The sequence below is a fragment of the Rhinatrema bivittatum genome, chromosome 1 (genome assembly GCF_901001135.1).
Source record: "Rhinatrema bivittatum chromosome 1, aRhiBiv1.1, whole genome shotgun sequence".
Classification (NCBI taxonomy): domain Eukaryota; kingdom Metazoa; phylum Chordata; class Amphibia; order Gymnophiona; family Rhinatrematidae; genus Rhinatrema; species Rhinatrema bivittatum.
The window spans coordinates 9,885,922-9,898,424 of NC_042615.1; the positions used below are offsets into that span (position 1 = coordinate 9,885,922).

The 12,503-nt window shown below is 45.7% G+C and overlaps 1 protein-coding gene across 1 annotated transcript in view; it reads left to right on the forward strand.

Moving 5' to 3' along the window:
- The window catches only part of KIAA1109 (KIAA1109 ortholog), a 590,259-nt gene that overhangs the window by 44,143 nt on the left and 533,613 nt on the right, over positions 1-12,503 (forward strand). Inside the window, 2 exon segments of the mRNA XM_029584454.1 lie at positions 1,177-1,255; positions 3,005-3,069. Of these exon segments, the coding sequence (XP_029440314.1) occupies positions 1,177-1,255; positions 3,005-3,069 (144 nt within the window).

Below are 12,503 nucleotides of genomic sequence, written 5' to 3' on the forward strand. Positions count from 1 at the left end.
ACTATAGTCCATGTACCAGGTCTCCGTGAGAGCTGCTTCATCTAAATCAGGTTCTTCAATGACTGCCTCTAGATCCGGGACTTTATTTCCCATGCTGTGGGCATTAGTATACGTAGCTTTCCAGATATTGCCCCATTCCCACAATTTTCAGGACAGCAAATTGGCTTCAAGTCAAATGTTAATTATAGGTAAAATGTAAGTTTGATGCTTTGTGGCTGCTTCCTTTGAAATAACCATCACTCTTCCAGAAAGTTTCATAAAAAAAACGTTCTTCTTGATGCAAGTCTGCTATGGTTTACAATCTTGCACAAGTTAGTAAGGTACTGAGGAATAGGATCTGTAATTTAGCAACAGCTGGAGCCTAAACAATGATATAGAAAGAACTGTTCACCAGGTCCATTTTGGGTCTAATTGGCAACTTATCCAAATAACCACCATCCTGGTAACTACATGTGTTCTGTTTACCTCCTATCATATGACTAAAATGATATTACACACACACACACACACACACACACACACAGAACAATATGATTAATTTTATAATTACATTATTTTTTCTATGAAAAAAATAGGAAAATGAATTTACTCAATAAAAATTGTTTCCTGTGATGTTGGAGGAAATGTAAAAGAGAAAAGCATGCTATTTAAAGCTCTAGTAATATTTAAAGGGTTTAAATGATTCTTTTGTAATATCTTAGCTGTTCATGTTTAACACTGGGCTTTTAGCTCAGCGGCTGTTTGGCTGCCAGGATTATTCTCCTGTTGTGTTCCTATCTCCAGCCCGGCTGTTGCAGCAGTGGTTGGCATCCAAGGGGCACAGACAGGTTGGCTGTGTGCACCTGTTGGAAGGTATCCGTGCTGAGGGATAGTCAGCACCTCCACCCCCCGGCCAGCCTGAAATGCAGGGGCTAGGTCTGGGTTTCCTGTGAGCTGCTGTTGGACTTTGTGCAGCCCTCTGTGTCTCCCTTTATAGAAGCACGGTTGGTCTAGGCATGCATATAAATAGTTAAATGTGAAATATTGTATAAATGAGTGGAACCTAAACAGGTTGAGATGAAGCCATTGAATGATGCAGCTGTGAAAGTTAATTATGTTTTGTTTTTTTTGCTGGTGTCTGGTTTTTAACAAGCGAAAACAATTGTCCTTTCCTGATAAATTCTTCTTTGTGAACAGGTTCCTTTTCATTTTCGGTCCTTTCTGGAAAGATCATGGTACGCGAAATCTATTACATTACAGAGGACATGTCAATCAGGTAAACTGCACAGCAACAATGAGGGCTGCATTTTAACAATTGTTTAAAAACATAATTGAATCCCCTTGAGCTCAGAGTATCAAGCAATAACCAAACGCTCGCACTGAAGCTATTGGTTGCCTCTTAAACTGGATAGGGTGTGTGCTGGAATTTCTGTACTTCCCAGATTGGTCTAATAGATTCCCCCTTGTCCTTCTCCCCTGAGGCACTTTGAGGGCCAGAACTAAACAGGCCTTAGATGTTTAGTGAGACTGCAGTCATGCTGCCACAGCTGGCTTAGGCCTCTCTGTAGTGGTGGAGCACCAGTGCATAGAGAGGACTCAGGCGGAAATATTCCTGAGCTGTCTCTGAACTGCTGCTCTCCTTGTGAATAAAGAGATGGGCAGTTTGATTTTAGAGCAGGGATAGGGGAGATCTGTGGGAAAACATGCCTGCCTTGCTGCCTTCACCTACATGGAGAGAATTCCACCGGGGAGTGCTTTGGGTAAGAAATGATCCATAGAAATGGGACAGTAGAGAGAGGCCCTATAGCCTGGCTAGTCTGCCCAACTAATTTAGCTTTACCGTTCCCACGGTGGTAGAAGACAATTCGAACTGTAGGCACTTTTTGTTTTTAACATACAATGCAGGGTTGTTCTAAAGTTTCACCTTTTTGGCAAGAGATTTGTAAAGTTACTGCTTGCTTTCTACAGAATTATGGGGCAGGTTAGCTTTTCCATCTTTGGCTTGATTAAATAGAAATCCTTTCTAGAGCTTTTGATGAGTTGTGTATTAAAGGTCGTGATTTTGATTGCAAGGGGGGGGGGTACGTAATGCCCGTTCATGGTTAAAAGTAGTGACACTATAAATAATACGAATGAATGACGTCTTCCCTTCGAGCACAGCGGTGTGCATGTGAAAAGAGAAGGCAGATCTTGAATGCTGATAAAGCACCTTGCTTGTGGTTAGCTTAGCTGGAAATGTAATTGAGTGTCTGTGCTTTGGGGATATAAGCAGACCCTTACACCTCTCTTCTCGCTCCCTGTGCCACCGTTCAGCACCTCGGTCAGCTCCTGTGATGGACAGGCTGCCACCTTGAGCTCAAAGCGAACTGCGCTTTTCACAGGGATATGGTAATGGTTGCTGTTGTGCACAGTAATCATGGATGACCAGGGAAGAGGGAGATTAGATGTGCGACTTTCTGAAACTTCCCATGCAGTTTAACAATTGCATGTTCTGATTGTAGCAGAGCAAGCTCTCTTGTGCTAACAAGATTTTAAGAGAAAGCCATAACTGCTGCTGATAGTGTGAAAGGTAGAATCTTGCAAAGGAAGCCCCAGCACATAATGCAGGAGGCCTTCTGGTAAACCTTCATCCACCTTCCTCACAGTAACTTACTTCAACCTTAACATTTATGAACTATTGTTTTTGTTCAGTTTTAAAGATGTTACTTTAAAAAGCCACTAGTGGCTTCCAAGTCCCAGGCTGAAAAACAGTAAGCTAGGCAATATTGTCCAATTTCATTATAACAGGAAAAACTGTGGGCTTCAGTTTGCCTTTTTATCTATAAATATGGCTTATGTTTCATTACCTGGAAAGATCCGCTATATGGAATGGCCTCGGTCCTAACCAGTTTGGATAAAATATGCTCTGCTAAGAGTTAGGCAACTCTTGCCTTATCGAATGTGTCAAATTAATTTTATGACATTTATGGAGAACTGCAGTGCCTTAAGTGATGTTACAGTTGTGTTCTCACCTTCTGTTTCTTAGAATCCAAGATGGATTTCTTATTTTTCGATGGTGGAAGATGTATAACCCCAAACAGAAGCAGCATGGTGAGTGGTTTTTTTTTTGTCATGTTTTTCCCCATAGGGTAACCTGAATTTTGAACGTTTGGTCTGATGCTATTTCATCTTGCTGGACAGCACAAGATGATAAAAAGTCACATCTACTCATGGTTCCCGTCCGTGTTTGTCAGCTAACCATTACTGGTCCCTGTCGAGTAATCAGAGTGGGGGGTTTATGCCTGTGAAAGTTGCTGTGATGTGCTTTTACCCTCCTGTATCTCTAAAGCTACTGCCAGTTAACGGAAGTGGTTAGCGTCTCATGCATTGACGAGTTCTTTTCCAGCAATACCTCTCTCTTCACCAGCACCAAACCTTTGCAGGTGGCCCACCTGACTTCATCGTCTCCGGTGGGGCGCTTCTAGAGCCTTCTAGTAAAATCCTTTGATCGTGTGCAAGGCATCCAAGTTGCCACTGCTTCTTTCAGTTCTATTTATCTTCCGACGAGGGCTTTCTGCCAATCTGCTGCTGCAGCTGCCGTTTTAAAAACAATCTTGGTTGTCTTTGCTCTTCCGCTAGAAAGATGTTTCCTTGTAGGCAATGCGTTGTCCTTTTCATCCTCCGTCTTTTTGCTTGGGTTTTTCGTTGCTTACCAAGTTTTCTCCTTTGCCTTCCTTACTGCTGTGCTCTCAAGCTTTGCTTGAAGTTTTGGCTTCGCTGAACCAGTTGTTTAGGCTTTTTTTTTTCTCATTTGGCTTGTCTTTAATTCTTGGTAAAATTACTTTTTTGGGGCTTTGTGGTGTTTATTTTTTTTGGACTATGGCTGTGAAGCATCCCCCAGAGGCTTCGGACATTGCCCGACGTGCTCCCAGAAGATGTCCCTCATGATGTGTCACAAAGAGCGATATAAATCGGTGGGTGAGGGTCTGGGAGAGAATCAGGTTTTTAAGGAAAAGTCCAAATACAGGTGTGTGGTGATGCACATTGAGTTGCTGGATTTCTAAAGAGCAATCTGCTTACCTTTGCACAGAAACAGAGAGGGGGACAGAGTAAATCTGATGCTAGCTTCAAACTGGACGCGGCCCAACAGTCTAAAACTAAACCCTCTGGAGTCAGAGGGGTTGTGGGTTAGAAAACCACCTTTGTTAGCCCGTCCACCTGTGATCACATTAAATGGCACTCTTCTCCCAGTCTCGGGCTGTGTTTGTGTATTAGGTATTGGGCTGGATAAGCGCATTTCTTCTGCTTAAGGCAAAACGAGATCATGGTAATGCATCGTACAAGGTCTTACCAAAGAAAGTGCTAAAGACAGTGCAGATCATCCAGAGCCGTGCATCCCAACACTGGGAGCCCGTCACTCTGACACTGGCAGCCTTGCCTTGGCTCTCAGTCTCTCTGCGTATGTTCTTTAAGATCCTGACTCGAGTCTTCAGACCTTGTCAGTGTAGGCCTGTTTATTTAAAGGAGAAACTAGTCACCTATAATCCTGTTAGACCCTTCCGATCCTTGCAGGAGCTACCCCGGTGGTAGGGCCTACATCCCAGAATAACCTCCTGCACGAATTCGGCCGACTGCTGTACTGTCTGAACTTGTCTGTCTTTATCTTAGTGGGGTGCTTGGTGTATTTGGGTAGGGGCATGTGGGGCAGATTGAAGGGGTTCTGGTTCGGTTTGAATTACACTGTTTTACTCTGTAGTAGTGGTTATTCTCTGGGGTGTGCTTTAGGTTTGTGGATATCTTTTCTGACTCCTCAGAGCAAGACAGAAAAGTATCTGGCTGAATTTTCTTTCCCTTGTGTGCCAGCGAAATGACTTTTGGGTAAGTTTAATTATTGTGATTTATGGTGGGCATCATTCAAAAAAGCATTTGTTGAGGTGAGTTACAAAAAAAAAAAAAAAATCACATGTGAAATAAAATATCACCCACAAGTCATTTCTCTGGCACACACGGGAAAGAAAATTCAGCCAGTCACTTTTCTGACTTGAATTGAGGAGTCATTTTGGAACTGAAGACAACTGGGAGAATTAAGTTTCTCTTTCTAAACCATTTAGATACAATATTGCAAGTAAAAAAGAAAAAAACTTGATATGTTGGGATAATATATATTTTTTTACTTGCAATATGTATCTATTTCAAATTGGAATAGTTATGTAAGATCTTAGACTTTTCACAAGAGGAGTAGCCTAGTGGTTAGAGCAGCGGGATAACACCCAGGAAAACCAGGGTTTCAAATCCTGCTGTCACTCCTTGTGACCTTGGACAAGTCACTTTACCGTCCATTGCCTCAGGTACAACCTTAGATTGTAAGCCCTCTGGGGATAGGGAAATACTTGCAGTACCTGAATGAAATCCGCTTTGATGTACACTTTGACATGCCAAAAAGCAAAATATAAAAATCTAAATGAACAAATAAAAGATTTAATAGATGGTTCAAGGACTACCGTATTTTTCGCTCCATAAGACGCACTTTCTTTCCCCATAAGTGGGGGGGGGAAATGTTGGTGCATCTTATGGAGCGAATATAAAAACAAAACTTAACTACAACCCCCCACCCTCCTGACCCCCCCCAAAGACTTGCCAAAGGTCCCTGGTGGTCCAGCGGGGGTCCAGGAGCTATCTCCTGCACTCGGGCCATCGGCTGCCAGTATTCAAAATGGCGCCGATAGCCTTTGCCCTTACTATGTCACAGGGGCTACCGGTGCCTTTGGTCGGCCCCTGTCACATGGTAGGAGCAATGGACGGCCGACCAAGGGCACCGGTAGCCCCTGAGAAGTAGTAAGGGCAAAGGCTATCTGTGCCATTTTGAATACCAGCAGCCGACGGCCCGAGTGCAGGAGATAGCTCCTGGACCCCCGCTGGACCACCAGGGACTTTTGGCAAGTCGTGTGGGGGGTTATAGTTAGTTAAATTTAAAGGGTTGATATGGGGTTTTGTTTTTTTTCCCCAACAAAGAACGCTAAAAGTTTTCTGATCTGGGGAGTGGACAGAGATTTATTTATTTATTTAGAACTTTTATATACCGAGATTCATGTAAAAAATTACATATCACATTGGTTTACAATGGAACATACATAGCAATAAAGCTTTACATAGAACAAAGGGTTACATAGAACTGGGAAACATTAAAATAAATAAGGTGCTAGTGCGGGAAAGGGAGGGCAATATGCCCAGAACATATGAACCAAGGCAGTTAAAACAATGAAGAGACAATAGAATAAATGCTAACATGTTGAAAATAACAAAGCATATCTTGCAAGAAGAAGGGGGAATGCCTAGCTCAGAGTCCAAACTTAAGTCCAGTCTAGACTAGATGGAGGGCTTGAGGAGGGACGATCTTCTGATTAGGGAAAACAGATAGTTAAGATTGCTAGTCTAAACCACTCAAGTTCGAGAGAGACGGTTCATCTGAGTCGGGAAAAGCTTGATTGAATAGCCATGTTTTGAGCTTCTTTTTGAACGACAAGGCAGAAATGGCCCTCCCCAGACCTGAAAACAAAATGGGGACAAAAAAAAAATGTTATGCCCTCCCCTAATTTGCTCCATAAGACGCACAAGCCCAGGAACAGAGCCGGTTTAGCACACCATTTATTTTATTTTTTTAATTTTCCCCCTCTGAATCCTAGGTGCGTCTTATGGAGCGAAAAATACGGTAAATAGTTCTTTAAGAAGTGACTTCTTGGCAGTGCTGAGATACTCTGAAGATGTCCCCTGTGGGTTACTGTCTGCTCTAATTTTTCATGCATAATTGATCTGGGCCTCTTTGAGCTGATATCTCTGATTAATGGATTAATGAGCACATTATTCTGGTGTGCTATACGCTGTCCTTCCTTATCCTTTGGTGATGAGTCATTAAAAAAAAATTGGAGCAATGTATGCGTTAGCCTCTATAGATTAGCTTATCCCCCAAAGAGATAACATTTAAATTAAACATTTAAATTGGATGACCTCTACAAAAAACTGTGACAAGGGTCTCTCCTCAATCTTCCTGGACTTTTCGACAGTGGATCACATGGTTATGCCATGGCTGGCAGAGACAGGCATGGGAGAACAGCTTGTAACCTGGTTCAGATCCTTTTTATCAGACCTGTCCACTTCACTGGTACCTCATGTCCATCCTTGACCCTGACCTGCAGGGTTACCACAAGGATCTGTACGGTCACCTGTTCCAGTAAGTATTTATCTCCAGCCGCTAGCCAAACTGATCCAGTTGATGTGTGGACAATGTACAGCCCATAGAACCTGACCTTTCTACAGCTATGAGAAGGCTAACGATGATCTCTCAGCCGTTCAAAACAGCAACTTCTCTTTATTTGTAGCATCTCCCTAATGACCCGGCACAGGGGGACTTATGGGAATATTAACAGTATCTTTACAGCAGTTTTGATTGGCCCCACACCATTCAACCCAGGAAATGATCACAGTTTTATAATAGTTTTCATCTGGTTTGGCACTGAGAGAGCCAAGGAAATGACAACTGCTTTTATCTATTGTAGCAGTTTCCAGCGGCAGGGCACCATGGGACTTAAGGAAACATTAACCTTGTACTATATTTTAAATATCTGAAAGGTATAAATAATGCATAGAACATAAGGCTTCCCATACTGGGTCAGACCAAGGGTCCATCAAGCCCAGTCTCCTGTTTCCAACAGTGGCCAATCCAGGTCACAAGTACCCGGCAGGATCCAAGGGGTAGAGAGATTCCAAGCTGCTTATCCCAGGGATAAGAAGTAGATTTCTGCAACTCCACCTTAATAATGGTTTGTGGACTTTTCCTCCACGAACTTGTCCAAACCTTCTTTAAACGCAGCTATACTAATAGCTTTCATCATATCCGCTGGTAACAAATTCCAGAGCTTAATTATGCATTGAGTGAAAAAATATTTTCTCTTATTAGTTTTAAATGTATTACCCAGTAACTACATTTGTGTGTCCCCTTGTCTTTACATTTTTCGAAAGAGTAAAGAACTAATTAACATTTATTCATTCTATTCCACTTATTTTATAAATCTCTATCATATCCCCCCTCAGCCATCTCTTCTCCAGGCTGAACAGCCCTAACCTCTTTAGTCTTTCCTCATAGGGGAGCTGTTCCATTCCCCTTATCATTTTGGTCGCCCTTCTCTATACCTTCTCCATCGCAATTATATCTTTTTTGAGATGTGGCGACCAGAATTGCACATAATATTCAAGATGAGGTCCCACCATGGAGCGATACAGAGGCATTTTCTCTGTTTTATTCTCCAGTCCTTTCCTAATAGTCCCTATCATTCTGTTTGCTTTCCTGGCTGCTGCTGCTGCTGCTACACTGAGCAGAAGGTTTCAATGTATTATCAATGATGATGCCTCGATCCTTTTCCTGAGTGGTGACTTCTAATGTCACAGGAGCCAAAGCTTTTTCGATGGAAAGAAAACTGAAGAGTAAAGAGGTCATAATATGAAGCTCCAAGGGATTCGGATCAGGACCAATGTCAGGAAAAAGGGTGCTGGATGCATGGGATGCCCTCCCAGAGGAGGCAGTGAAGACAGGGATGGTAATGGGATGAGCACAGGGGATTCCTAGTGAATAAATGATGGAGACAAAAGGAAGGGAAACTGTACAGAGCAACAATTACCCAAGAATAAAAAAAGAAATTGTTGGGCAGACTGGAAGCACCATGTGGGTCGTCTTCTGCCAACATTTACTATGTTCCTCTGTTATAATACAGAGAGCGCCATCTCCATAGCATGGGATTCCATTTACTGTAAGAATGATTCTATGAAGAATCTTGCTAGATAGTAAATGAAGGCCGATAAAGACCTACATGTTCCATCCAATCTTTTGAGCAAGATGCTTAGGCTTGTAATTGCCTCTCCATGCAGATCCCCCGCCCCCCTCGCCTTCTGTTTCGGGTCATAACTGCTACTCTGTGCAAGTTACCCCCATGCATAAATGTTACCCCAAAAGTTAATCCAAGTTACCCCATCTCTTCATATTCATCTTCTAGCCATTATTGGTGCCTTTCCTCCTTCGCCCCCCCCTTCCCTCCGCTGTTGCCTCTCTCTTCTGCTAGGACAAGCAGGATGGTAGTCCTCTCAGATGGGTGACATCATCAGATGGAGCCTAGCATGGAAAACACAATGAGCATGCCCAGCATGCCACTATCTGCGTGTCCATACGAGGTCCCCCTTCAGTCTCTTTTCTGCGCTGCAGTTGCCTCGCGGTTTTTGGCGCTCTGCTCTTTTGCCTTTTTTGCAGTTTAAATTTGCAGTTTTTTCTCTGTCCATTGTCTGGTCCCCCTTCACTGTCAGTATATCTCCTTGGCGTGGTACGTAAACATTTTTCTCCTTTCTTTGCGGTTGATTCCTGGTGTCCCACTTCTAGGTGGCCCGCTGTCATCGACTGCATGCCGGCTGTTTTTCATGGTGTCGTCTGGCTTTCGTTGGTGCTCCCAGTGCGTGCGTATCATGTCCATCGTGGACCCGTATGAGGTTTACATCCTCTGGCTGGGGATATCGCATGACGTCTGAGGATGTCAGCTGTGTGATCAGATGAACCCCCCCCCCCCCCCAAAGGGCTGTTGTGCTTGACTCAATAAAATGGAGAAACTTTTTGATCCCAAAAAGTCTGCTCCATCCACACCCGCGTTGGTCTGGAGCCGACCCTGGGGTCGGGGGAAGCCGATCGATACATTCCCCCTCGTCTACACCCCTGGCGACTTCTTCAAAAGACCAAGGGGATAGGGTCCAGTCCTCCATGGTCTCGCCATTTTCCAGGACATTTCCAGGCTGAGCACCATGGGGAATCCTGCAAGCATTGACACCGGTCGGCGCACGACTCTGGTTCCGGTGCAGTACCAGTGGCTGCCGTACCGCCACCGAAGCGACCCCATGGTACAGAGGCCCCCATCCCCTGATAAATCCGAGAGTCCTAGGTTTTCCCCACAGAGACCCGAGGAGGCACTGGTGGCAACTCATCCCCCTCCCTCAATCCTGTCCTTACCGGACTTTCAGGAAGAGTTGGACTGCAGGGCGCAGAGTGTGGTGCTCTGAGCTCTGCGGAGCATTAAGCTGCCCCCGCCACCGGCCCCCATACTGGTCCGGGAGTCTCCGCCGTCTATCTTAGTGCCTCTGCTCGAGCGTCTGGACGTCCCCCTCTGTTCCCCTGCGGCCACCGATGCCCCCCTCGGGAGCAATTCCCAACATTGGGTCTGCCAAGGAGGAAGATGCATCCGGCGCCGTGGTCCCGAAGCCTAGGTTCCCCGAGCCTTTGCTCGGACCCTCTGGCCTCCCGTGGCCCCCGGTCCCCCTGTTACCGGTTGGACTGTTGATTCCTGCAGTGCCATTACTACCCTCTAGGCCCTCCGAACTCAGGGCCAGGGTTCTTCACAGGCCTCACCCATGCAGGTCCCGTGATGGCCTTAGCAAGGAAGAAGGCCCCATATGACCTGTGGGGGGATGATTCTTCAGAATCTTTTTCCTAGATTTCAGACGACCCCCTGTCAAAGCTTCTCCGCTGGAAGAAAGGAGTCTGTCCCCTCTGAAGGACCTCTCCTTTGCGGGGTTTGTCAGGGCAATGGCTGAAGCTATCCCCTTCCAGCTTCTCACAGAGGAGGATGCGTGTCATAAAATGTTGGAGGTCCTCCAATTTGTCAATGCCCCTAAGGAGATAGTGGTTGTTCCCATTCTTGACATCTTTAAGGATATTCTCCTTTGGATGTGGGAACACCCAATCTCCATCTCTCCAGTGAACAGGAAGGCGGATGCCACCTACCTAGTACAGCAAGCCTTAGGTTTTAGAGGCCTCATCTCCCTCACCAGTCTATAGTTGTGGAGTCCACCCTCAAAAAGGCCAAATGCTCCCGCACCCATGCTTCTGCCCCTGCGGGGAAGATGCTTTGGTTAGGAAGGTTTTTCAGGGCACTATACTCATCGCCCGTATTGCTTCCTACCAGTTGTACATGACCCAGTACAACCAAAACGTGTGGAAACAGGTCCAGGAACTCAGAATGCCTGCCGCAACAGCAATAGGAATTGTTCTCTGCCATTATCCAGTAGGGTCTGGAAGCTGGAAAACCAGAGGTGAGATCCACCTACAATATTTTTGAAACAGCAGCCCGGATGGCCACGGTGGGCATAGGCGGCAGTAGAATGACCTGGCTCCGTGCTTCTGATCTTCGACTGAAGGTGCAGGAGAAGTTGGCCGACCTCCCATGTACTGGTGAAAACCTGTTTGGGGATAAGGTCAGAGATGCTGTAGCTCAGTTGAAGGATCGCCATGAAATCCTTCAACAACTCTCTGCTAGTGATTCAGACCCTCCATCTTCTGACAGGAAATCTTCCAGGCCAGGCTCCAGGAAGTCCTTTTACCGGCAATGGAAATATCCCCTCGGCTCTCAGACTCTCACACTCTGTGTCAGCTCCAAGGGCCATTCCAGTCAGTGAGCACCTAGGCCCCAGCCAGCCCCCCAACAGGCCCCGGGTATGGGCTTTTGACTGGAGGTGAGAGAGCACAGGTCAGTAAGACGTACTTCTGACACTAGTACTTCTGACACTAGTGGGAGGCAGACTTCTTTACTTTGCCCTCCACTGGGCGGCCATCATTTTGGACCAATGGGTCCTCGCCATAGTTCACCAGTGGTATCATTTCAATATCAGAAAGGTCCCAGAGAACTCTTCCCCTTGTCCATCGTGGGGTTCTGTCCAGTAGGTCATACTTGGGACAGAGCTATCCGTCCTTCTCAAGGCAGGAGTGGTAGAGCCCGTTCCTTGTCCTCAGCAGGGCCGAGGGTTCTATTTGAGGTATTTCCTCATCCAGAAGAGAACTGGGGGCTTGCGCCCCATCCTTCATCTCAGGGTGTTGAACAAATTTCTTGCAAGAGAAAAGTTCAAGATGGTTTCTCTGAACACTCTGATTCCCGTCCTCAAAAGAGGAGATTGGCTCTGCTCCCTCGATTTCAAGGACACCTACACCCACATTGCCATCTTCCCCAGGCACAGTAAGTATCTTTGCTTTGTGGTAGGGAAGGCTCACTATCAGTACAAGGTTGCTGCCTTTTGGTTTGGCTCAGCCCCTCATGTCTTCACCAAGTGCCTGGCAGTGGTGATATCGCATCTCAGACGCTGTGCAGTGCACATCTTCCCATACCTGGACCAACTGGTTGGTCAAAAGCGACTCAAGCATGGGGGCACTGGATGCTTTAACCCTGATGATGCAGACTCTGCAGTCTTTGGGTTTTATCAACCACCCAAAAGTGGGGCGAAACCCGGCCTGAGTCGGGCATATATATAAAGATCACGTCTCCATTCAAATAAAGCTCAAAACTGGACTATCTTTCGGCGTTTAATCCATTTTGTTACCCTGACGCTTCCCAACCTAGACTTCATGGGAGCCAGGCTGGACATGGTGAAAGCGTTGTTGTCACGTGATCGGGCCCTCGCCCTAGCTGCTTTGGTGACCTTTGAGCACAGCATTTGGAATGTCAGTGCCCGCCTTCTGCTTCACTTGT